Here is a 27,804-nt window from a genome sequence, read left to right as displayed (position 1 = left end):
TATTTGTGTTTTCCCTAATCGACCGAATTCAACGGAGAAAGTATCTGCTTTTAAAAATATCACCCTGGAAAGTGTTTGTTTCCTCAAAAAAATAGCTTTGACTAGTTTATAAAAATTTCATTCAGAATTGCCAATTTGAATATCTGTTTGAAACCTGTCCTTCCGTTAACCAGCTGTCGCCCCCCTCCCGCACGAACGACAACCTCCCAACAGTCAAAACTTGTGAGAGCTGGGGATTAACGAGGTCTTACCTTTTAACGTGCGATTTCTAGCACGGATTGGACGATAGGCAGTGAAAATCGATCGTTCGATTTCGCGGCTCGAATCACCCGACGGTCGATTGAAACCAAAACCAAATTCTCCTATTCATGCCTTTACATTTTCAAGTTCGTTCCCTACCAGAGGGATAGAGTAGCAAAATTATTCTTCTTCCGATAAGCGCGGCCCGCTGAGAAGGGCCCCCTGATGTTAGCGGGTTGCGCTAACCCAGAAGAGCCGTGTGCCAAACCTTATGCACACCATCTTAGGAACTTGATATTCAAAGATCAGTGCAACTATCGTGATTGGCCGGATACTTCTGGAACAAACCACTCATGCCAACCCAACCGCTTCCGTTTCACCATATGTGAATTATACTCTTGAAAAACTCCAACTACCATATCATTTTTCATCTCTCACATTGACAATGAAATCAAGTTTTGTTTTGTAGAGATCGACACTGCGCAGTTTTTCGAATCGCGAGGTTATTCATGTTCAGCAGTGAACTACAGGCCATTTCCAAAATTATTCAAGGGCTTTAACACGTTCTATATTGGTCCATCTGGTGTGTTGTTTGAGATCAATTTTCTGAATTAACAGTTTTCCCGCATTTGTTCACTTGCTGGTTTCTTCTCGTTGGATTTCGATAATAGTCTGTAATTGTCTTTGATGCAGGACTTGCTCAGGGTTTGCGAACAGATACATTTCGGATTCATTGTTTGCATTCCATAGTTTGACGTTTACCCTGTTTGGGTAAGTGTTTGTTCTAAGAGCTCTTCAGAATAGCTGTTTTGCTAAAGATCCCAGTGGATGGAGTACAGTTTTTGTTGGGACTCTCATGGTCATTGGATATTGTCAAGATATTTAGTAATCAAGCATAGTGTAACAAAATATTTCAGATGCCTATGCGAGAGTTTCAAAGTGCGTATTTGAGTCCTAATTTTTATCAGTCTAGTTTTATGGAGCTTACTATTGTTAACAAGTCTATAACTTTTTCAAGGAAAACAAACACTTTCATCTAAGAGCAATTTTTTGTTATTATTTGAAAGACATTTTTGTGTTTCTTGCTGTTTTTTGGAAACTTGATTTTTCACAATCTGAAAAATAAACAAAGCTGAATTTACGGAGAATCTGCTGAAGTGTAATAGAAGGCAAACTTAAAAGTTCATCCCGAAAAGTTATTGCGCAATATAAACCACTGAAGATTCCAATTAGTCACTATATTGTGACTGCCATTGCCATTGCTAAGACAAGAGGTTAGAAAGGGAAATATGAACATAAACTGAGTCCTTGGAAAATATCTTGTATCTGTATTTATGTACCTAGACTATCGAATGTAATATCTGAACATTTAATTTTTTACCTCTGACTTGTATTCGTATGAGATGTTTTTACTAGTGAATTTTTGGGTTATGACAACGAATAACGTGTATGTGTTTCCCTTGCAATTTTGAGTGTAAGACGGAGGATATATCTAAATACGTTCATATTTTCATATATATTCCTAAATGATATGCTTCCTGAATATCTCAAAGATCAGTTCTCAAGTAACATCCATTCATATAATACAAGAAATACGACTGATATTCAACTAAAGATGTATAAAATCTAAAGAAATGAACTTTAAACGTTTAAGCCAATCCCGAATATACCTACACAGTAGGTTGAATGGACTGACGCCTATCAGAAAACAACTACTCCCCTGGCTAATACCACGAAGGGCGTTGGATTACATCCGACAGGCGTCAGCGCAGGAATCTTGAAAATTTCCTGCATAAGCAAATTTTTACAAAATAACATTGATTTCTAAGTAATAATTTGATAACTTCATTAAAATATTCATTCTAGTTTTTTTCTTTCATCATAATATATCCACTTTATGCAGAGTTCACATGAAATTAATATAATTTCATAATTCCTGTTATTAACCAATTATGATGATCTGTTTGTGTTGTATTATTTGATATTTGTATTCAATAGCTTCATAAACTCTCTATTATTGTTATTATTATTATAAGCTTGAAAAGTGACGTTTTCAAATTTTGATAACTTGAAAATTTAAAATTTCAAAGTTATCCTTGCAAGTACATCTTTCATGAAGTGTATCACATTCTTTCATATTAGTTTTATCATTCGTTTTGCTGTTGAAAATATAACTGGTTATTTTATTTCTGTCATTTGTTCAAAAACTTTGTTTCTTATTTATTTTTCAAGAGAGAAATCACACATTCTAGTACGCTTGAAGGAATAGAAAGAAGGCTGAAAGTATTTTCAAGGAGAAATATCAATTTTTCATTGACAAGTGAACAAATAACACAAGAAATATAGAGAAAAGTTAACTCTATTGCCCTTATTTTGGCATTTCAGCTCAACCTAATCTTAGTTTTAATTTTTTCAGATTGTGGGAAGCTGAAAACCCTAAACAAAAGTCATCTATTCTCCACAAAAATGTTATCAAATAATATAATTTTTCAACCATGTTACCCAGACAACAATGGGTGAATAATTTGAGACATTAATTTCGAAATAACCACCGAAAAAGTAAAAATTTATCGAAAAATTTTCTTACTATAAATTGACAGGGGGTCTGTATTATTGTTTTTTGGTGATTCCACATTTTATTTGAATTTCAATAATGTAGGGACGAATACATTTGAATACAAAATCAGGAAATATTTTGGAAAGAAAGATTCTGGATTTCTGCTTCTCCATCTTTAGGTGTATATAAAAATGTGGGAATCTCTAGAGGTGAGCAATAATTTCAAAAATTAACTCTTTACAAATATGTGTAGCCCATGCTTTTTTCAGTTTGTGTATGAAAGTAACTCAATTGTTTTTTCCTTTCTTTGGAAAATTCCCACATTTTTTGTATAAAAATGGAGAAGTGGAAAGCCAAAATGCTTCTTTCACAAAAATTAATCCCTCCTAAAATATACCCCTCTCAATTTAAACAGCACCTAAACTTATAAATTTATCAAGATTGCTCTATCGGGTTTTGCCTTCATTCTGCAAATAATACAAAGGTTTCTTCGTTTAGAAGTCAAGATGATTGCATGGATTCAATAGTGATGTTTCGAAAATCGGGTAAATTATACATTCAACAATTTATTTCGATAGTAGATTTTTAACCTATGACATTGCATGAATCTCATGAAAATAGTATTTCAAGTCACAGCATTACTAGAGCACTATTTCTCGATGCACGTTTCGCAAATCAAGTTAGCATCATCAGGAGATGCTGCCATCAATTGGTTTCATTAGATTCATGTTGATATATTAATGAAGTAAGGAAGCCACAAGGAAAGAAGATCGGTTGGAAAAAATTATAAGAGAATTTCTGAATTCTTAGACTGACCATGCGAAATATCAATTGAAACATTCTGTGTTTCTGTGTGGCGTAATAAATAAGGGTAGATAGTTTTGGATGAAAAGGCAATAAATGTAATGATTATCATTGTTTCACCATCAATAAGGTTGACATATTCCACTTTTTAAGGCTTTGAGTTGTGTGACCATTAAAATCAACAAGAAATAATTTTCTAACTAACACTAATACCTAAGAACTAGATATAGGAATTTAAAAAATCAGTAACATTTAAACAAGCTTAAAATCATACATTTTGAATGATAAAACTCTATAACAGTATGTACACATCTAAAGGAAGAGAAGCTACTCTATACTACCTTCTATGTCTATATTCCCATTGCAATGATGGTGATTGTTCTCAATGGGGTTGTCAGCTTTGTAAAAATATACTTGTAGACCGAAATAAGAAGAAATGAAACAACTCGAAGCTAAACGTGAACGCAGGTCAGTTGCAAAAAATATGTTTTGAATATTTTTATAAAAGTGAGAGAGATTGCTGAGATTATGAACGTGTTAAAAAAACGTGTTTGTCACATATTAAATCGACATTTAGATTAGATTAGATTGTTGGGGAGCTGGCCCATGGCCTGATTCACTGCTCCTTGGTAATTAGAGCAGGTCTTCCGTGAATCTGGGCGGTGGTTTCTTCATGATCTCTTTCACCTGCTTCATTCCTGGTAGCTTATTCCACCAATCTATCGATTTGGCTTGCATCCATGAATTTATACATGCTTTCGCTATCTCGCAGCCCCAAGCGACTTTTTTGTTCCCTCATCTGAAAATTGCGCTTGGAGAACAAAATTTTCGTCAAATGAAGAGGCAATCACTTTCGTGAACAATGATTTCACAGAGAAAAACGCTGAGAACTATGAGACTGTGATGAAAAAAAAAAAATACTAAAAATGTCTTGTATCTTCGTTAGGTCGGAACTTTTTTTAGACCACTGTCATATCGTATGCAGTGTTTTATTTAAGTTTCTATGCAATATGTTTCATGGACTCAGATTAATCTTTACTTCCCTACTAATATTATGAACGCGAATGTAAGTTTGTTTGTTACGGATTCACGCGAAAACTACTCAACCGACCATTATGAAATTTTGTACTCATGTTCTTGGAGGTATTAGAAGTAACATAGAATACTTTTCATTAAAAGAAAATTTAAGTAAGATGAAAAAATGTTTTGTCAAAAAATCTCAAAATCTAGCTACTTTAACGTCATCTAGCATTCCAGTAGTGAAGTTCCAACCCTCAGTACCGTAATACCGTCGCACTGTATTATTCACAGTCACGATAATATCCAATCCACTCCAATCCAATCTAATCCAATCAAATGACTATAGTTTCAGCTGTTTTCTATATTTATTGTTATTTTCTTCTGTCATTTTTATTTTTAGGTTAGGTTAAGTCAGGTTAGGTTAGGTTAGCTTAGGTTAGGTTGGGTTAGGTTAGGTTAGGTTAGGTTGGCCGTACAACATTAGTCTGGATGAAAAGAAGCGTATAATAAGGGGTCTCTTCTCGAGCAGGAAAGATACGTGGATGCGAGGCGCGACGGTACAAGTCGATAAAACCTTCACTATAGCAGAGCTATATGCGGCTACGGACAAACTGAAGAAAGGAAAGGCCCCCGGGCCAGACGGAATAATAGTAGAAGCGATAAGTCTAGCTGTGAAGGCGTTACCCGAAAACTTCCTTAGCATAATGAACCAGTTGTTAAATATGCAGAGCTTCCCAAGTAGCTGGAAAAAAGCAAAGGTGGCACTGATTCCCAAAGGTTCTGCGGAAGGGAGCATACCGAAGTTCAGAACCATATGTCTATTAGATGCCATCGGGAAGACTTTTGAGCACCTCCTCAGAAACAGACTGGAAGAAGAGCCAGAACAAAAAAACGAAATATCAAACAGGCAGTTCGGATTTAGGAAAGGACGGTCAACTGTGGATGCGGTGGCATGGGTTCTGGAACACGCGAAAGCAGACAGGAGGAAATGGACAGTGGCGATAATGCTTGACGTCCGAAACGCCTTTAATACTGCCATCTGGAGTAAAATTATTACCGGCCTTAGAGAGATAGGGATCAGCGCATACCTAGTAAACACCATTGAGAGTTACCTTAGTGATAGGGAGCTGAGCGCAAGGAAAAGTAGTATGTACATGACGCAGGGGGTTCCGCAGGGGTTGGTCCTAGGACCTACCCTGTGGAATGTCCTGTATGATAAACTCTTGAACACACAACTTCCAGAAGGATGCATCACTGTTGCCTATGCTGATGACCTGACCCTTATAGTATCGGCCTGCACTACTGAAGAACCGACTCAGAGAAATAGAGATCTGGATGACGGATTACGGCCTAGACCTTGCCCCTGAGAAAACGGAGGCAATTATCTTGAAGGGCCCACGGAAAAGGGAAGGAATTACTTTCGAGATCGGAGGGGCAGAGATAACCCCACAAAAATACGTCAAATATCTGGGTATTTGGTTGGATAGCCTTAATATATTTGGGGAGCATGTTAGGCAAACTACCAGGAAAGCCGAAAAATCAGTATCAGCGCTGACTAAGATAATGGGGAACATAAGCGGGCTGGGTAGCCAGAAAAGAAAAGTGTTATACGGGGTGGTACAATCGATCCTGATATACAGGTCTCCAATATGGGACAAGGTCACAAGAGTAGAAACATATAGGAAAATGTTGGCATCTCTTCAAAGAAGGATGCTCCTGCGAGTGGCATGTGCTTACCGCACCGCACCGGCGGAAGGCCTCTGCGTGATCACTGGCACGATCCCCATAGAGCTTTTGGTGGAAGAAAGGGCAAAAATCTATCGCCGCAGACGGGAGGAAGAGTATGAGCAGAAAATCACAAGGGAACAAACCCTGGATAACTGGCAGAAGAGATGGAATAGACATAGTGAAACGGCCCAATGGACAAAGACACTGCTGCCACAGATATGGCTAAATTGTAGACATAAAAGGTTGGACTACTTTCTGACGCAGTTTATGACAGGTCACGGCTCATATAGGGACTTACACACATAGAATTGGAAAAATTGAGGACGATAAATGCGTGTACTGTGGTTTGAGGGACACGCCAGAACATACCATCTTTGTGTGTGACAGGTGGGCTCGGGAACGCCTTCAGGTAGAAATTCAATTGGGAACGGCGATTACGGTCAGAGAAATTATGAACATCATGATTGAAAAACTGCACAACTGGAATGTATTACACAGTTACATAAGGAAAATTATGTCCGAAAAGGAAAACGAAGAACGAAGAAGGCAAGGATCTGATTCTGATGATTTTAACAGTCTGCCAGTCTAACCCGAAGTATGTCAACACTGACTTTGATTCCGGGGTAGACAAACGTGGCGAAAAGGGGGGAGTTTTAGTGGCTGCACCACTCACTCGCAGAGCCGGTCTCGAGTGTTCGAAGGTCTTTCTCCCTCCACCAAAAAAAAAAAAGGTTAGGTTAGGTTAGGTTAGGTTAGGATAGATTATTTTTCTACAGTGAAATATATTTTAACATTTGTTGTTGCAATTCAATAAAGCGTATTTTAAATGTTTGAAACTTCATCGTATGCAATAATTTTTGAAAATTGATAATGCCAGCATTAAAATATAGTTCTCATATTGATTCATTTCTATTATATTGACACTTATTTAATGGCATAAATGCGAGCGAAGCCACGAGTAAAAGCTAGTTTTAGATAATTTATATATAATTTTATATAATTCATTAGCCATTTCGTAACGAATTTTATGTTGATGAATTATGTTTGTGCTCAAAAAATACATGATTAACGAATAAAAAAATTATAAAAAATGCCTTCTTTGTGTGAATTATAAACGAAATTGATGCGATTTTCCGGACAACCCCTTTAAGAACTATTCCATCCAGCTATATTAGATATGCTTTTTAATAATTCAATTCATTAAATTATTTAGTGATATACAGGGTCATTTTATTTATAACATTTTTATAAACGTCAGATTGTCTCTGCTAAAGGTGCAAGTGCTCGTTATTTATTACTTACATATTAAAGAGCGAATAATTATGGATTCAAATAAACAATGTGTGAAAAGAAAAAGCGCATTGACTGAATGGATCATTTTAACTGTTTTGGATAAAGTTTTGATGGTGGCAGTATAAGAAATTCTGGAGTGTATTTCATCAGTTCGGACTTCCATTGTCTAATATAATATAAATTGATTTTATAACCCTGAAAAAAACCAAAAAGATTAACCGAAAATAACAATTTTATTAAACGAAAACTGAAATTACAAAGAAATAACATACAATAACAACCAAACAAATAAAAATTGAAATATTAATAAAAGCTGAAAAAAATTGAAAAATTAAAAGTATTATAACAAACAATGAAAAAATAAAAAAAAATAAAAGATTTTCAAACCAAGTTATGTCACAACGTTTCGATTGTTAGTATCCACAATCGTCTTTAGGTGATAACCGAACTTATTTCTCCGAGATCTGACTATTATAACCCGAAGACGATTGTTTTGACATAACTTGGTTTGAAAATCGTTTAATTTTTTTAATTTTTCATTTTTTGTTAATAATACTTTTAATTTTTCAGTTTTTTCAGCTTTTATTAATATTTCAATTTTTATTGTTTATTTGTTGTTGTATGTTATTTCTTTGTAATTTCAGTTTTCGTTTAATAAAATTGTTATTTTCGGTTAATCTTTTTGGTTTTTTTCAGGGTTATCAAATCATTTCATATTATATTAGACAATGGAAGTCCGAACTGATGAAATACACAACGAAACATTGTCAACCACCTTCAAACAAAATTTCTGGGGGTCTTTAATGTTTCATGCTAGACATTATATTATTCAAACTTTATGAAAATCTTTACTCAAAAAATTGCTGTCCATAAATCGGTGATATATTTTTCTTGTAAAAATGATCCACTTCAATTGTACAGCTAATAACCTGATTAGATACACCAAGGTGTTTACCAAAAACTCTTAGAGATCTAGTTTTTTCTACAGGATTTTTAACCTAATATCCTTCAAATTTTGATTGACCTAGTTAGCAGTTTTTGATTTCAAAAGTTGAAGGTTTTTCAGAGATATATAGGTACAGTGTGTCCCAAATTTCATTATCAAGAACTTCCTGCCTTCGCTAGAATTTTTTGGATTCTATTATTTCGGTAGTTTTTGATTCCTTTGATAATCCCATTTAAAAATCAATTCAGAAGTGTTTCTTATACAAAGTAAAGTAGGGTGGGAAACAAATGGTTCCTTTGAAAAAACCTTCAACAGAAATTATAGTGTTACTCACTTGTGAAGATGAAATTGACGTTCTAGATGAGTTCACAAAATGTTTGGAATAATGATGAGGTGACATTTATTCAATTTAGGATGTGTGAAATATGGAATGTTTTAAAGATTTCAAACTGGTTTTCTGAAAAAGTCTGCCACCATTGGGAACGAATTGTCTCACGTCTAACTACTCCGTTGGCAGTTTTGAGTATTCGATTGATATTTGTGAGTTTGATTTAATGGCAGAATTCATAGACAGTTTATGATCTGCAAAGGTTGCGCTATGAAATTTGAGACATACCATAAAGCAATACTCAAAATCTGTTAACTATTCATTTCAGTATTGACCCTGCAGTCATCAACGATTAAAAATGACGGTGGGAATCCTACAAGCAATAAAAGAGCAACAGGACAATCTTCAAGTTGTTGTAAATATAGAAACGTTTCAATCAATATAAAATATTTTTCACATATAGTTAGTGGGCATACTTTAAGACTGGCTATAAATCAAATCATCTAAAGGAACAATTCGGTCAGCCCAGTCTGAACTCCACACACTGTAGATTAATGGACTGACACCTATCAGAAAACTTTTACTCCCCTGGCTAATACTACGAAGGGCGTCGGATTATATTTGACAGGTGTCAGTGCAGGATTCTTCACTGAAATGATTGGAACTATTGGAAAAATAGGAACCACTTCAGTTAAAAATTCTGCACTGACACCTGTCGGATATAATCCAATGCCCTTCGTGGTATTACCCAGGGGAGTAGTTATTTTCTGATAGGCGTCAGTCCCTTAACATATAGTGTAGGGAGTTGAGACTGGCCTGAACGAATTGTTTCTTCAGATGATTTGAATATAAAATACGTTCCCTGATGAATCTGTCACTATCTCTTTCCTAATCTCTCCCAAATCTTTCAAATACCAGATAGTGACAGCTCTATTGTTGATGATATCAAGCAGATGATTCAAAAACTATATAATATACTATTTTTGCAACATCTATAAGGAGTGCCCCGTATATAAAAAAAAATGTTATGCTTCTAAGAATAACTGGTTGAGGGATAGATTTTACATATTGCTAAAGGGAAAGATAATTGCTTTTCTAATTTAGAATATGAGTTATTATCTACAGGTATATTTTAATATTCCAGGTGGGTGAAATAAGTAATTTGCTTGACCGTATATAATTCATCCAGTAAAAATTCCAAGTGATCCTAAATCATAAATATGAATATCAACAGCAGAGTATCAACAGAGCTATAAATGCTTTAAAATTTTCAAAACTTCAGTGATATCGATAATTTAGGATCACTGGTAAAAACATTGTTCCATTGTATACTCAAGAATAAATTGATTTCTTCGTTCATGATAGGTACTTGAAATATTTATACATCTACTTACATCTACATGGAAAATCACAGTAAGTCGTACAGTTTAACATACGTTCAACATCAGTAAAGTCATACAGGTACACTTAGAAAATAGTTCCATGATGAGACAATATCTGTTGTCCATTAAAATATCACGTGAGTATATAATTTGAGTATACAAAAATTAACTCGATAATATAATATTCAGCAGAGGTTAACCAGCATAGGGGAGACCGGGGTTGGAAGTCACATTTTTAGTCTTTTGCATTTTTAGTGTCCATTTTTATGAATTATCAATGAATTAATCAATAGAAAGTGTGTTTATACTCATTTGAAAAAAATATACCAATTCTTATGGAAAAGAAAGAATGTAGAATAATATACGCAATTAAAAATTACATGTAGCGGAAGCTCAAAAAGCCAACAAAAATGCAGCTCGGACACGTCGATTAGTACTTTGAAGTGCCCTTATTTTCATGCAAAAAAAATTATACAGTGTGTCTCAAATAATATGATATATGACTTCATCGATGATTTTTTTAAATAACAACCCTGTTTTTTTAATGACTTTTATTGAAGGGTTCAACAAGTTGCACATGCCTGTCAAATTTCAATTTTTTACTCCTTGTCCTTTAAAAGATATTTAACAAACATTATCTTATTCAAAAAACGAATTCAATTCAATAGTCTTCCTTCAATAAATGCTTAGAATGTCAGGGATACCTGACAGTGACATTGTCATAAAAAAGTTATCAAAAAAAAAGTAAGGAGAGTAGTATCGAATTCCAATCATATTTGTGCACAAAAACTGTTAGTCGTTTCACAGTTGTTGTTCGCCATTAGTAAAATACCGTACTTAACTGAATCACAGAAGATTGAAATTCTAATGATGATTGGCTACGGGATAGGACAAGAACACAAAATGAAGTTACGCATTTATTCAAAGAGAAGTATCCTGATTCACCACCCATAAGGCGAAGTACCGTAAGCAAAATCGAAAAACAGTTCCGGGAAAATGGGCATTTAAGAAAAACAAATAATCATCGTCGCAGTGCGCTCAGTGAAGAGGTTAAAATATATATTCTTCTCTCTGTCGAAGAAAATTCCCATGTCCTCACTAGGCAGATAGCTAGGGAACTCGAAATTAGCCAGTCTTCAGTGGCACGAGTTCTTAAAGCTGAAAAATTTCATCCATATAAAATAACAATCCTCCAGGAACTCACCGAAGATGAACCAGATAGAAAACTCCAGTTTTGCGAACAAATGATGGATCTACTAGACAGGAATGTTGTACAAAAAGAAAACGTTCTATTTTCTGACGAATCAACGTGAATGGTGTGGTGAATCGTCAAAATTGTCGTTATTGGGCAGACAGAAACCCACACTGGATAAGCGAAGGCCACACTCAACATCCAGAAAAGTCAATGTTTGGGCAGGGATTGTTGGTGATCGAGTTATAGGACCGATTTTCTTCCAAGAAAATCTTACTGGAGCAAGATATTTAGAATTCTTGCAGGAAGACCTAGTTCCGAATTTGGCTATTTTGTTCCCTTGTCCTATAGAAGCTGACGTCCGAATAGAAACATCTGGTTTCAACAGGACGGCGCGCCTCCTCATTTTGCAAGTCCTGTCCGTGAGTTTCTGAATGATGTATTTCCAGGCAGATGGATTGGCAGAAGAGGACCCTATGAATGGCCACCTAGATCTTCGGATTTAACACCTTTGGCTTCTTTTTTATGGGGTTACTTGAAGAGCTGAGTTTTTAAGACCAAATCGGCAAATATTGAGGATTTAAAAAGAATAAGAAAGGAGTTTAGGCTAATTTCCGGCGAAGTAATTAGAAATGTTCAAAACGAGTTTCAGTTACGTTAAGGACAGTTAGTAAGTGGACAACATTTTGAACACTCGTTAAAGAAAGACTATTGAATTGAATTCATTTTTTTAATGATAATGTTTGTTAAATATCTTTTGAAGGACAATGAGTAAAAAATTGAAATTTGGCAGGCGGTGCAACTTGTTGAACCTTTCAATAAAAGTCACAAAAAAAACAGGGTTTTCAATTAAAAAAATTATCGATGACGTCATATCTCATATTTGAGACACAGTGTATAATTTTTTTTTGCATTAAAATAAAGGCAACTTGAAATAGCTACTAATCGAAGTGTCCGAGCATATTCCCGAAAGAAACAACACCTTTGATTTAGTGGATTTGTTCCATGTTAGAGACTCGCACTGTATATGATGTTGGTTGTCACATGTGACTACCAGTCCTCGTCAAGTTGAGATAACCAGCCCCAAATACATTTCAAAATAAACCCCTCTGAAACACTTCTGTACCGATATTCATTCATAAAAACGGACAGTGATATCATGAACCACACTAGTATACTCATGAGACTCGACACAAATGCAAAAAAAATACTTTTGCCGTCCTAAAAAAATAAATGTACCTACGTATCTCCCTCACACAGTATGAGAGTGAACTGAAGTGACGTTAGGATGAAAATATTGCTCTCGCGATCCTTCGATTTTGTTCGGTAATCTCTTTCGTTCGTTCAGTATTCCAATATGGCCGCCGTGACAACCAACCCGTGAGACAAATATACCCGGTCTCCCTAAGGATGTGAGATTCTTCCAAACTACATTGGAAATATTGAATGATATAAAAAAATTAGGCAATAATTTGTTTTGTCTCAAGGCTTCTAGGGTGATGATTTTTCATACTTCAACAGTTGACATTCGTTCTGAATTTGAAAATATTACCGATAATTGCAACTCCTTTCATAAGAGTGTGACTCATTGCTTCGCGTTGTCAAGAAATTGAATGATGGAATTTCATCAAAGAGTTCGTTGAAAAAATGTCACATGAATATATTATAATACTGTGACACACTTAAGATAAAGACGCCCCTGTAACTTTGTAATTTTCCAAAGCAGATATTTGATTTCTAGTACAGGCGGGGACCTTTATGGGCCTAACTTTTTTTAATACTCATCCCAAGTGACAGACTCAAACGCAGACTACTGTATTTCTGCTAAAAAGGCCAAATTTTCGATATTTTGCTTCGTGTTGGAGATACCGAAATAAACAAATAGGTTTGTAGATAATTTGATTCACAGCCAGTCATTTATGTGAAGTTTTCTTTCTTATACGAGGAATTGTGCAAATTCGGATATGCGGTTGGTAACCTCGTTCACGGGCAGATGGAGCGATGCCAAACATGTTGTTTGTCGTTCGCTTCAGCCTTGTTCGAGGAATGATACTCTGAATGAATTCGATTTTTAATTACCGGAAATCATCGACTCCAGGTTGATGATAGACACTAACTTGCACTAACGAGTGTCAAAAGAGCCCGAAACCGGTCTGCAAGTGTGTTCCAATAATTGAAAATCGATTTCGGCAGTTGTATCGCCAACAGCATATGCAGGAATAACTTCAGTGAAGAATCACATAATCACGTAAATGAGTGGGCATACTTGGAGACTGGCTGTCATCGAATTTTCTGAAAAACAATTCGTTCAGGCCGGTCTCAACTTACCTACACTGTAGGTTAATGGACTAACACCTATTAGAAAACAACAACTCCCCTGACTAATACCTCGAAGGGCGTTGGATTATATCCAGCAGGTGTCAGTGCAGGATTCTTCACTAAAGTTATTCCTGCATATGCTGTTGGCGATAGAAGTGTCGCAATATATTTTCAGTTATTGGATCACACTTGCGGACCGGTTTCGGGCTCTTTGGCCACTCGTCAGTGCAAGTTAGTGTCTATCATCAACATAAAGTCGATGATTTTCCGATAATTGAAAATCGAATTGTCTCAGTATCGAGAATTTGCCCTTTTTACAGGAACGCAGTAGGCTGGGTTTCAGGCTGTCACTCAGGCTGAGTATTGCGAAAAGTAAGGCCCATAAAAGTCCATGCCTGTAACAAAAAATCAAATATCTGCCTTCAAAAATGACTAAAATAATACAAGGGCGTCTTCATCTTAAGTGTGTCACACTGTATTTTATCTAAAAATGAAGTAAAACAAATAATAAGTATCTTTATCTCCAACGTTTAGTTTATGAAGTTGAATTTGAGATATCATAGTATTAATGTGAGGTGATCTGGAGTCTGAATCAATATAACTATGGAATGATAGCGAAGATTTGCATTGTGATATTCGTGAAGAAAAAATATCTCCCCGAGAATTTCAAACTCAAATATTCTGATATTGTATCAACATGTTAAGACCTGGGGTATACATTTATCAGAAACTTATGCTACATGTTTATAAACCTTGTGTCAAATCCTTAATGGCTTGCAGTATTCTTTTGACATGACCCACTTTGGTAACTCCTAGTTCTTTCAGATCTCGCCTGGCCAATGTGAGAAGTTCTCTGCCTCTTATGTCGTTCTTCTCGAAGCTGTCGATGTACTCCGAGAGTTGAAGGGTCTCTAACCATGTCGCAACTTCTTGGTACCCCAAGAAGAAACTTCCCTCTTTTGGCTCGACTGTTGAGATGATGAGCCTTTTCCTCGAAATTTAAGCCAGAATAGACCCTTCCGTTTGTGCTCCATCTAAAACATACAAAATTGATTTGTTCTTTTAAATACTCAACACAAGATGGAGTATAGAACATTCTTTGGTTCCTTGAAAATGAGATTGGAAAAGAGGCAATGGATAAAACTGCAAGACGGTTTGAATCATGCCTTTACGGCGTTCTTATTAGGATAAAGATTAGATGATTTCTTGTTTTTTGAAACTATGGTTACTCCTGATGGACGGTTTGCTGATAAGAGAGATATGCAACCTTACGTAGATCATATTGTCATCTTGGCAAGGACCATATCATGGATAGTAATATAGGACGGCATTCGCGGTTAGTGCCACAGGGAGCAGATGCATATAACCCCCAAAAAAAGTGGGATAGCCCCCACCAGCGCGATTATTCCTCGATGAAAAACTGACCTGGAACGCTTACTACTGTATCTCTTTATCTGTAGAGTAGGGAGAGTGAGTGTAGGCCCACATAACTTAGGCCACATGTGACCCATTGTACATCCTCCCGAGGAGTTATCCTCCTAGGTCATCGTCCATCCTGTCCTTTCCAGGAAGGTGGGACAGGTCACTGGAAGAGATCTCCTCCAAGACTCGTCGAACACACACTCTCTCATTGAGGATAACTCCGGACACTCGCATAGGACATGCCTGACAGTTTCATCTTCCTGTTCACACATCCTGCATAAAGGTGTGTCCACTAGCTCCATATTATGCAGGTGTTTCCTTAGTTGACAGTGGCCAGTCAGAAATTCTACTATTGAAAATCTGAAAGTATGGAGATATCTGTGAAATATTCTCGGGTAGCGAATTAGCTTTGGAAGCATTTGTATCTCAACGATCATTGTCGAAGTTGGACATAATCTACTAAAAACCTATTCTTGATAGAAAAACCAACGAATCATCGCTGGTCTGAATTTTTAGCTGAAAGATGATAGTAGATCAACTACAGGGCTTCTGTGGCACCAGAATTTCAACTAACAGAAGCACTGACGTGTGCAACGTAACCGATGCATGGAAGGATAGAATTAGTATCGGGTAGATTCATTTAAGAGATAACGGCGTGGCTGAATTACAAAAATAATGTTATAATAATAATAAAGAATGAAAAATCTAATGAAGAAAAAACATGGCTGCCAACGTGTCAAACGACACCCTATATAAATTTTTCTGTTATGTTTACCTACATCTGGTTAACTTCCCCTGATGTACTAACTTGATGGACAAAGATGCGGCTCAGTGTCCTTCGGACATGTTGGTTCGCACATTGAAATGTTAGGTTCTCCTAGTCGTGCCGAATTCCTAACCCTTCATGTTACGCGCTCCATCTTTTTTTTTTTCTTTGTCATCTCCTGATAATGCTAACTTGCTTAGCAAAAACACCTTTGAACGACGAATGAGTCACACACTGTATACCTTCCTCATTAGAAAATTAGTGGGCGTATTGCACGTTGAAACGTTAGAGTAACGTCATGTCTTTTAAATGATGAATTTTGTCACTCTTTGTATACATTAACGCCATGTTACACGTTAAAACGATAGAGCAATGAAAAAACGCGTGTAACGTATTTTAAAATGTCATTGCTAAATACTCTGAATATCTCCATTGCCTCATTTTCAAACGGTTCTCATTGGGATTGCACGTTATAACGTTAAACCCCCGTTAAACTGTCATGTTTTTTCTTGAATGACGTGTTTCGTGACACCCTGTAGAAATTTAAGAATCACACATTAAAACAAACAGCCCTGTTAAACTGCCATGTTTATTAAATGGCGTATTTTGAGACACCCTGTATACATTGAAGATTAGCACTTTGAAACGATAGAGCCCTGTTAAACTGTAATGTTTTTTCTAAAATAATGTATTTTGTCACACGTTGTACACTTCGAAGAATCATATGTTAAAACAATAGAGCACCGTTGAATTGCCATGTTTTTTTTTAAATGACGTATTTTGTCCACTCACTAACGTCATTGCTTCTGTTAGTTAAAATTCTGGTGCCACAGAAGCCCTGTAGGTCATCTACTGGTAATGGACAGATTTCTGCCAAAAATACCAGGATTGGCCTATTCCATGACATTTATGTATACTTCATAGAATGTCACCAAATCATTACCAGTCTTCAGCAAGGATAATTGACGTTGTCTAACAGGCCTACTCAATGGTCACTGTCTTATGAATCGCCATGGTGAGACTTGGAATATCGGAAGATCCGGTCTTTGTTCGGAAGATAATGAAATAGCATACTACTTACTTCGTACCTACATCGTCGTGAATCAAATCAGATTTTCAGTGTTTGACAGAGTCGGAATTGAAAGATCCCTCACCAAACAAACTGATCGTTTTTGTCAAGGAGCTCGACTAATTTGGGGTGAAATTTTTAACTTCGAGAGTTGCAGTGAAGTTGCATCACATTATTCGTAATCTATCTTGCTGAACTAACAATCCATACTCTTCACCTTCCTTATCCTTGTAGAATGAGAAAAAGCCTTGAATGTGTTCCATATGTTTCCATTGGCGATGAAGCTTTTGCCTTGAGAAGCGACTCTTTGAAGCCATATGGCCAGAAACAGTGGACCAAAGAAAGAAGAATTATTAACCTTTGAACGGAAAGAGTTATTTGATTTCTTTTAAATACATTCACACCTCAAAATGAACATATGAACATTTTCATTGAGCGCTTTCAGTGAACCAAAGTGTTCTCCAAAGCAAAGGATTCGTAATGAGTTTGAAAAGTGAAACACTCACCTGGTCTCCCTGCAACGCTTGCAAATAAACCAACGCTCCAGACGATTTGTCGTACATGACGCATTTCCTCATTTCGAGCTCGGTATTCGCCAGACTGGCGCTCAGCTTGCTCTCCAGGTCTTCCCGCAGCTTCAGCTTATCCCCTCGGTCGTGAAGCAGACAGCAGCTCTCTTCGTAAAGCTGCTTGACGGCGGTCACCAATTTCGTGAATTCCTCACGCAGTCGTGGTCCCTCAAGAATTTTCCCGTTCGGGTGAATGTTCTCAAGACAAGTGTCTACCTTGGTCGCGAGAGTGTATAAATCAACTTCTAAACTGTAACTTATAGCTAAAATCTTGATCCATTTCGTGAGAGTCGTCACGCATTCGATGAAGTTGATGAGCAGATAGTGCTCCTCTTCGGAGAACGCAACGTCCGGTTCGGCGGTTTCCGGAGGCCTGTCAACGAACGTCACCGTGTGCTTCTCCTTCTCCGGGTGCTGCGTGGGAACGGCCCCGCTGAAGGAGTGCTGCCTGATCTTCTCGATATTGACGCCCAGGAATGACTTGTCGTGGGCGGGCATGCTCTGCCTGCTGAGGCTACTGCGACCTTTGTCGTGGGATATCGAAGGCCTCGGTTTCGCGCCTTGACCAGACACGCTATGTCGTTGTTTCTCCTCCCAGGATTTCAGGGAGTTTTCTAACGATCTATTCCTACAAAGCATTTGCATTCGATTCTTGTGTAAGATGCGGATGATGCCAGGAGGTTGGATCCAAGCTTCGCCGTCTACTTGGATCGGAACTCCTTCTTCTCCTGAAGATGTAAATATGGAATTAAATCGTGTAATGTTGTGTAATACACACTCCTAGAAATAGTAAACCTAGAGAAGATCCAACACAAAGAATATTACGTAACGTAACCCAAATACATGCAAATTCACCTAAAGTGAATGACACGTTCAATTTGAGGATGACACGTTCAGTTTGAGGATAACAAGTTCAGTTTGAGTAGAACCTTGATGATTATAGCAGGACCAGCTGTCGAAAGCGCTTGCATATAATAAATAGGAGTTATAAAGCTTCAAATCCTTTTTATAACATATATTAATAGTGGAACACTGAAAATAAAAAATAACGGAAAATTAGTTGCATCATTTTAATACAGTGTGTCTCACTTCTCATGGAAACAGCCGTATCTTCCGTAATATTCGAGGTAGAAAGATGAAACTCTCAGGACTGATGGAAATGCTCAAAATGCACCTACCACCTGAATGGGGTTGGCCAAAGTGATATACACTGTCCGCCACTCGCGATGGACAACCGCATTTTTACGGTAAAACATATTAGGGGGCAAAATAGGCTCAAAATTCCTTCAGATTCATGATCAGGACTACTAACTTACTACGTATACACTTTTTTCTTGAAAAAATTTCAGTCCTGAAAAATCCCAATTTTTCTCACTTCTTATGGAAACACCCCCGTATCTTCCGTAATATTCGAGGTGGAACGATGAAACTCTCAGGACTGATGGAAATGTTCAAAATGCACCTACCACCTGAATGGGGTTGGCCAAAGTGATATACACTGTCCGCCACTCGCGATGGAACACCCCATTTTTACGGTAAAATATATAAGGGAGCAAAATAGTCTCAAAATATCTTCAGATTCATGATCAGAACTACCAACTTACTACTTATACACTTTTTTCCTGAAAAAATTTCAATCCTGAAAAATCCGAATTTGTCTCACTTTTTATGGAAAACCCCCGTATCTTCCGTAATATTTGAGGTGGAACGATGAAACTCTCAGGACTGATGGAAATGCTCAAAATGCACCTACCACCTGAATGGGTTTGGCCAAAGTGATATACACTGTCCGCCACTCGCGATGGAACACCCCATTTTTAGGTAAAACATATCACGGCGCAAAATAGTTCGCTTCCAATACCTGAACCCCTTCATTCTATCTGGAGAGTACTCCCAGGTATGAAAAATACAGATGCTGTGAGATGCTATCCTCCATTTTGAGCCTATCTGAGGAAAATGTCACAGCACCACATTCTCAGATTATCGAGATAGTGTGAAGCAGTGAAGCAGTATCGATGGCGGCATATATTAAAACTGAAGGAGATTATTCGTAAAACTAATTCTGGTTGCTGAACATCCAAATTCTACCCCAACCAGAAGTGAGAGCTCTCGATTGATGAGCAAAAACTGCAAAAATTAGAAAAAAAATATATATTCAAAGGTTCACATCTCGAAAACTGTACAATTCTGAGCTTTGGCTGTCATCTGCCTGACGACAGGATGACAAGTTCAGTTTGAGGAGTGCCTAGAAGATGACAGTACTACAACTGTCGAAAGCGCTCGCAGATAATTAATAAAGGATAGAAAGCTTCAAATCCTTTTTGTAAAATTTAATATTGAAATACTGAAAATAAAGGAAAATTAGTTGGATCAATCAGTTTTTTTTATTTTCAGTATTTTAATATTAACATTTGTACACAAAAAGAATTTGAAGGTTCAATAACTTTAAATTATTATATGCGAGCGCTTTCGATAGCAGACTATGCTATCATCTTCCTGACTCTACTCAAACTGAACGTTTCATCTTCTTGTTTGTTCTTTTATACGGTTAGAACGTCTCAGTGCAGGTATTTGTCTTCTCTTTTCATCTGAATCTCACTTTAAATTTGCTTGTACTTAGATTACATCAGTTAATATCATTTGTGTTGGTGTGTCTCTAGGTTCATTGTTTCTAGGAATGTGTATTGTATTGTGTATAATATTGAATGTTAGGTCTCGTTGTGGTTTGACTTGTATTTGTTCAAGGGTTTGAAGATGGTTGTTAATTTTTTGATTTGGTGAAACATGAATGAATGTACGATACCGCAAAAGTATCTGTGAAATTACTGCAATTAATACTATACTTGGAATACTTACCTAAAATATTGATTTGGATACTTTGGCATTGTGCGATTCGATGATGTTGGAGATTAATCAGTCTAGAGGCCGCCATTTGCACAGATCCAAACACAGCGACAACTTCCAAAATTTTATCATCGAATGATGGAGCTAAAAATAAATCACCCTCTTTCGTTCCGCCCCAAAAATTTATTCCACCCATGAAACTGCAATATAATAATAAGTATGAATAAATTCGGTCTGGTTTTCATATGTAATTGGATGATTCAACATAGTCATTCTGAATGTGAACAAGTCTAGTTTTGCGGTTACTTAGAATGCCAATCGAACACAAAATTTGAATTGAAGAACTTTTATGAAAAGCTTCTACCACTTGTCAACATTTTTATGACTCAGAGTACAATCAAAGTATGCCACTGTCAACAGCCAAACCACTCCTAACTTTCATGCCTCTCACCTAAAATCTAAACATTTCTTTAATGTCCTTTTTTTTTTTTTGAACGGGTCAACTCGAAAAATTGAAATTTGAGATAATAAAATTAATGGCATGGATACTTTATTTTGATGTGAAATTGATAGATGAAACTTTAAAGATGGCGACTGGGCGCCATCTTGGAAACAAAATTAATGAAAAGGGGGGGGTCTTGTGACACATCATTTTAAAGCTGCTGACGAATACTTCACAACCCTAGAATATGAAGTAAACATCTTCACCTACTACGAAATGGTTGAACATTTAATAATTTCCTGACAACAAACAAATTAATATCGATATTTCTAGAAATATTCCTTTTTATCTGCCATATGGAAATTCCAACAACCCTATAAGGCTTGTTAAGTTATTTTTTGTTAATAAAAACGTCAAGAAATGTCAGTACGGCAATGAGCATCATTGTTCATTTAGATTATTCTCATTTAGTTTTCGGTTTTACTAGTGGGAAGGTATCACGTCAACAATCTCTAAAATGGTCAATTCTTGTCCATTGGAAGAAAAAATTGAAGAGATTTTTATTTACAGTGCAACGCGTAACTTTCACGAGACCGAAAGGATTTTCAATGAACGTTTTCCGAATCGTCCTATTTGTAGAAAATATTTGCGGGAACTTGTATCCAAATTCACAACTACCGGTAGTGTACATAACAAAAAGGCCTCAGGTCATCCGTCCATTCAGGAAGAACAGCAAATGCAAATAATTGGTGAGATAGAAGTAAATCCTGAACAGTCTATTTATTCCGTCGCGAATGTTTGTGAGGTGTCTTCTTCTACTGTGTGGAGACTTTTGAAGAGGAATAGGCATCATCCATAGAAAATTAACATGGTTCACTAATTAACTGAAGATGACCCTGATCGAAGAACAGAATTCTGCGAAATCATGACGGAAAGCATCGCAAGGCATCCTACCTATTTCCACAATATTTGTTTTAGTGACGAATATACATGTTTTTCAAACGGCAATGTTCACAGACAAAATTGCCGTTATTGGAGTGACACCAACCCTCACGTTTTCCGAGACACACATACCCAATATACAGATAAAATTAACGTTTGGCAGGAATATTGGGAAACCATTTTGTAGGACCTCTATTTATTGATCAAAATTTAACAGGGGATATGTATTTGAATATGCTGGAAACTACAGTTGACCCTCTCATCACTGAAATCGTTGAAGCGAATCCTAATGAATTCGATATGGATATTGTATTCCAATGAGATGTAGCACCACCACAATACTCCAGACAAGTAAGAAACAATTTGGATACTACTTTTCCCGGTCGTTGGTTGGCCGTCGAGGTCCTACAGAATGACCAGCCCGCTCGCCAGATTTGACACCTTTGGACTTTTTTGTGGGGCCATCTGAAGCAAAAGGTGTGTAGAGATATTGACGTTACCGTGTTCGAAAATGTTCGACGTGAAATATCGGTTAGACTGTCAAGAAGTTCAAAGCAACCATTTCGAGCATCTTCTGAACTGACCTCAAGCTTATTACCTAATATTATGTAGTTAAATGTCAATGTATTCAGGCAATTATTTAAAGTTACGCCATTTTGTAGTAGTTGAAGGTTAGGTATTCTAAGGTTGTGAAGCATTTGTCTGGAGCTTCTAGAAGATGTGTCACAAAGCCCTCCTTTCCATTTAATTTTTCCCCAGATGGCGCCCAGTCGCCATCTTGAAAGTTTAAACTGTCAATTTCACTTCAAAATAAAGTACTCATGCACTAATTTCATTATCCCAAATTTATATTTTTTTGAGTTGACCCGTTCAAAAAATAAAAGGGGAGGACATTAAAAAAATGCACTCTATGTTTGAGACGAATGTACCAACATGAAATTGAACATTCACCTTATTTTTAACAGACTCTGTATTGAGACTACCTCCAAAAATTAACTGTAAAAAACTTAATATCATCAAGCCGGTCAGTCGGTAGCCAAGCGGTTCGGCGTGGGTGCTTTGTTCACTCACTCGAATTGACTGCCGTGTTGGTCGGTGGTTCAAGCCCTAGTCTGAACGATCGATCTTCACTTGCTACCGTCCAACCCTTGTTAGGAATCACATGTTAAAAGGTAAGACCTCGTTAATCCTTAGCTCGCACAAATTTCGACTTCTGAGGGTTGTCGTTCGTAGGGGTGCGACAGCTGGTTAACGGAAAAACAGATTTTAAACAGACAGACAGATTTTAAATAGAAATTGTGATTAACAAAGGTTTGAAGTCGAATTAATAAACAAAATACTTGCCTAGAAAGTCTACACAAATGTTATTCGAAACGTTTTTCTAACGTATTTTAGACAAACAACGGAAAAAGTGGCTTCATTTTTGAGGAAACGAGATATTGAAATTGCATATAGAACAAGTAATACGCTGGGAAAGTTAAAAATAATAAAGACATAACATCCAAATTCGATAAATCAGGTGTATATAAATCAAAGTATGGAACGTGTCCTAAGGTATATATTGGTCAAACTGGCAGAACATTTATGAATCGAATCCAGGAACATCATACAGGCTATGTAAATAAGAAAACAAATTCAACTTATTCAAATCATCTTGAATAATGGTTTGAAAATGAAAATTAATAAACTTGAAAATTCAAACACTCTAATGAATGACCAACTAGATTTGAATAGATCACCATTATTGAACTCGTTTTGTTAAAAACCGATAAAAAATTATTATTGGTGTAGATGTGAGGTAATATGCTTCAGGTGATCATAATTGAACAGGTACCTTTTATAGAGGTTTAAGTAATTTTTTGGAGGTAGTCTCAATTATTGTTACCTGTAGTATATAAATATTAGTGCAAGAAACAACCTGAAGTATTCAAATTACTTGATAAAGCTACTGTGTAAGCGAAAAATGTTGTGATATATTTTTCAAATAAAGTTTGTGGAGATCAAATCGTGAGGTGTAGTTTTCGAAATTACTATGGATCTTCGTCAAGTAACGGCCGAATCAACTAGAAAAAAAACTATTTATGTGTCATTACCTGGGAATGTTTAATATCACAATTCCTTGTAAACTTGGCAGTGGATTCTCTGTCCGTCACATTCTAGCTGCACTCGCTGTTCCAAGTTCTTGTAAGTTTTCTGCAGCCACTGCTTGCTCCCCAATACTCCATACCACATATAATTTTTCGCCCTCGACCTACACTTTTCCGGATGCTCCTCCCTCTTATGATGGAAATCCAGCGATATTTTGGCATCAATGCCGATACCAAAGTAGTTGTTCATGACGCACCGCTCGTAGAATCCTTCCGAAAGGGTTTCGTCAGGATCTATAAGAGGACTCACCGCAGCACACAGGGTGTCCGCGTTAGCAAGGAGGCATTTACTAATGAAACCCCCTCCTGCAGTCACATCTAGAGAGGGAAGAGGCACATGTCATATTATAAGTATACTTAAAAATCATTACATAACGTTTTGTTATATCTTAGTACATTCCAGTTGAAACAAGCTATTGATGATGGTGGACTATACCATGTACCAAACATTAATTAGGAAATGTTGAAGATTCAAGGGTACTTTCGACAGCCTACAAATCAGGAAGGTAATGAATAATCCAAACTTCATCAGCTATTCAACATTTCACAAGAGTTCAACTTAGGTTTGAAGCAAACGTGTAATCATGGAAAGATCCCGAAGACCTTCTAATTCAGCCAAATATCTCTGGTCTGACCCCTCCAGACCTGTACGATAAGGAGGTTAACGGCGTTAACGGCCATGTTACTATTGCGCACGGCTGGCGTAAACCTCGAAGTAGGAATGGCTCAATTGAGGTTGAACCTATAGCTATAAGCGCTTACTGCGCAACCTCTGCTGCAGGTAACCAGTGATGCAATTGAACCCAGGTTTGTGTTTAATAAACCCTACAAAATAAAAATCAAACAGAACACAGATTCAGATGTTACAAATGCAAAACGCATATTTACAGACGGCTCAAAAACCAAAGAAGGATCAGGATATGGAGTGTACTCCAGATCACTAAGCCTGAAGATTAAGTGGGAAATGGGAAAAAATACCAGCGTGGTTCAAACATAACTGGCTGGTATCTCAATCGCCACAAAATAAATAACCAGGAGAGGAATTTCTCGCAAAAACATAACAATCTGCACTGACAGCAGACAAGCCCTATTAGCCTTGAACCAAACAACGTGTTTCCTTAGGGCTAGTACTAGAGTGCCACCGAAATTTAGCCGAAGTCTCGATGGATAATAACATTATCCTGAGGTGGATTAAAGGGCACGACAGGAGTGAAGGTAATCGCATTGTCGACTCGTTATCGTTAGCCAAGGAAGCGGCTGGACTAAGAATTTTAGGACCCAGTGGCACTTACGATCTGATGACTTCGACAATTGCGGAACTAGCCAAACGTCACACCCATGCTCAATCCCTACAGAGATGGGATGAAAGCAAAGGATGCCATCTTGTCAGGATCACCCTTGGCGACCCTGGAAAGCTGGCGTCGAAGAAATATCTGGCGATGACCAGGAAAAATCTACGCTTGACAGTAGGATTTATGACTGGCCACTGTCAACTGAGGAAACACGTCTACAATATGGGGCTAATAGACACACATCTATGCAGGATGTGTGAACAGGAAGATGAAACTGTCAGGTATGTCCTATGCGATAGTCCGGAGTTATCGTCAATAAGAGAGAGAGTTCAAGACAGTTAAGGATAATTTTGCAGTCGAAACCAGAACCGAGGATCCATCAATCTGAACTTATCCTCAATAAACCAGAACGCTCTATATCAACTGCGCATGATCCTGACGTCCTAGAACCTGAATTTTGCAGAACCAGAATGAACCTAAATATATTTTGTCTATGTAACAGAGTTTTTCTATTGACACCTACTCTCTACAAGCTAGAAGTTATTCCTACGTTCAAAGTTCAATAATAATATGAAGACGTAGCACTTTTCAGTAATCGTTCATCTCCCAATCAACTTGAATATATCTGAAAACAAAACTTGGGATACTTACTGGGCCATGTGGGCAGCCTCACCAACGGATTGATGATGGGCATCTTCCTGTTCTCCTCCTTCTTGTCCCCGTCTCTCTTCTCACTGGCGTCGCTGTAGAACTTACTGGTAGCCGCTGCTGCGGCCAATGCCGCCGCCTCTGCAGGATTCAGCATGCTGCAACAGGAGATCCTGCGCGTGGCGGCCGGTGACCTGGTGAGGAACTGCTCGTTGCTGATGCCCAGCAGGTTCGAACTGGAGCTGTTGTTGCTTGGTGTTTTGTCGCTGCCGGAGAGACGATCGGAATTCGATTGGCGGTCCGCCTTTGAACATAGGAGGTCTAGATCGTGGTCTATTTCTCCTTCGATTTCTATTCGGATATGCTCTAAACGCTCTGACCGGATCTGCTCGGTTAGAACGGGAGAGGGAGGTTCTACTATCACGCTTACTTGGGGAAATTTACACTGGAATGAAGCGGGAACGTTTTCGTGAGTTAATGTTCGGAAGGTAAACAGTTAGTCCATTCAGACAGATTCAGCGACCAGGCACCATTAATTCTGAACATGCAGACATGAAAATTTGATACCGAGCAAGTTGACATACTTCTGTGGAATGCGCGGTGACGGCCGAAGTTGCAATTAGAAAGAACAAGATCCGGACTGGTAGAGTGTGGTCAAAAGGAGCTTGTAGTACCATACGTTTCGTCTGCTACTGCGGCAGACATCTTCAGTGTTATTTGTTTTGTTTACAGTGAGTTAAGAAAATCAATTTGATCAAAAAATGAAAATCTCGAAAGAACATTTTTGTTGGATTATTTTTCACAACTTCCGACGTTGATTATATTATCGAGAATGTGTAGATAAACTCAGTTCTTTGTATAGCGATGAAGCACCATCAAAAACTAACACAGTATATTGCTGGTATAGAGAATTCAATCGTGGTCGTAATTCGGTCGGCGACGATCTCTGTAAAGTTCGTAAAAATCGGTTGTTGTTCCACAAAACATCGTTGCAGTTCGTGAACCGACAATGAAAGATCGTCATGTGATATATTGTGAAATAGAGGCATCCTTGCACATTAGATCCACTTAAATACATTCGATTTTGCATGAGCTCTTAGTTGTGAAATGATTTTTCTCGTCAGATACTCCACAATTCATCAATTGCTCAAAAAAGGCTCGCGTTAAGTGATGTAAGGAAATTATTAAGAAATTCGACCCCGGTGCTTCAAGAGATGTGTATGAAATCGTGACAGGTGACGAATCATGGATATATGCGTATGAGCCGGAAACAAATCAGCAATCGACCAAGACGAGCTAAATCCAACAAAAGTTGTTCGTGGAGGAAACATAGCGAACCAAATGGTCGACAATGAAAGCTCCACACATCTCCTCAAACAGGTGAATTTTTGAGCAGTTAAAACATCAAATCAATGACTCATCCTCCGTACATTCCTGATTTGGCTCTTAATGACTTCTTCTTGTTTCCGAATGTCAAAGGTAAACTGCGTGGTCAACGATTTACGAGCGTCGAAGAAGCAGTTGAAGCGAGGAATGGATAAACTGCTTTGACAAATGGTTTGAACGAAAACAAAAGTGTATTGATCATCGAGGATGATATTTCAAAAAACAATAAAGCCATTTTCACTACAAAATGTTTACTTTTTGTCATTCCCGAAATATAAATAAAACTTCTCTAAGTGTACTGCCGGAGTTGTATTCCATTTCTTGCCTACCTGAATACTGAATAGTACCCCGTGGGTTTAATATTCTTCGCCTTGAGACATCTCCGAATAGTTTCTCGTGGAATATTCAAATCTAAAGTGGTATTCCTTATACTGGCATTAGGACTATTTCCGAAATAATCTAAAATGA

At 37.4% G+C, this 27,804-nt stretch overlaps 1 protein-coding gene across 1 annotated transcript in view; it reads right to left on the bottom strand.

Annotated features, from left to right (window-relative positions):
- Window positions 1-12,338: 12,338 nt before the first annotated feature.
- LOC111503932 (diacylglycerol kinase eta) overlaps window positions 12,339-27,804 on the bottom strand; it is a 215,583-nt gene continuing 200,117 nt past the window's right edge. The window contains 7 exon segments of the mRNA XM_074174819.1: window positions 12,339-14,744; window positions 14,747-14,843; window positions 17,573-18,363; window positions 20,492-20,679; window positions 23,957-24,002; window positions 24,005-24,328; window positions 25,954-26,395. Of these exon segments, the coding sequence (XP_074030920.1) occupies window positions 14,554-14,744; window positions 14,747-14,843; window positions 17,573-18,363; window positions 20,492-20,679; window positions 23,957-24,002; window positions 24,005-24,328; window positions 25,954-26,395 (2,079 nt within the window). The 3' untranslated portion in view covers window positions 12,339-14,553.

The sequence above is a fragment of the Leptinotarsa decemlineata genome, unplaced genomic scaffold (assembly GCF_025532065.1).
Source record: "Leptinotarsa decemlineata unplaced genomic scaffold, Ldec_3_MD MMD2_tig00000882_RagTag_RagTag, whole genome shotgun sequence".
Taxonomy (NCBI): domain Eukaryota; kingdom Metazoa; phylum Arthropoda; class Insecta; order Coleoptera; family Chrysomelidae; genus Leptinotarsa; species Leptinotarsa decemlineata.
Note: the sequence above shows the minus strand (reverse complement) of the source record. Positions and strands in the feature narration are given on the sequence as shown.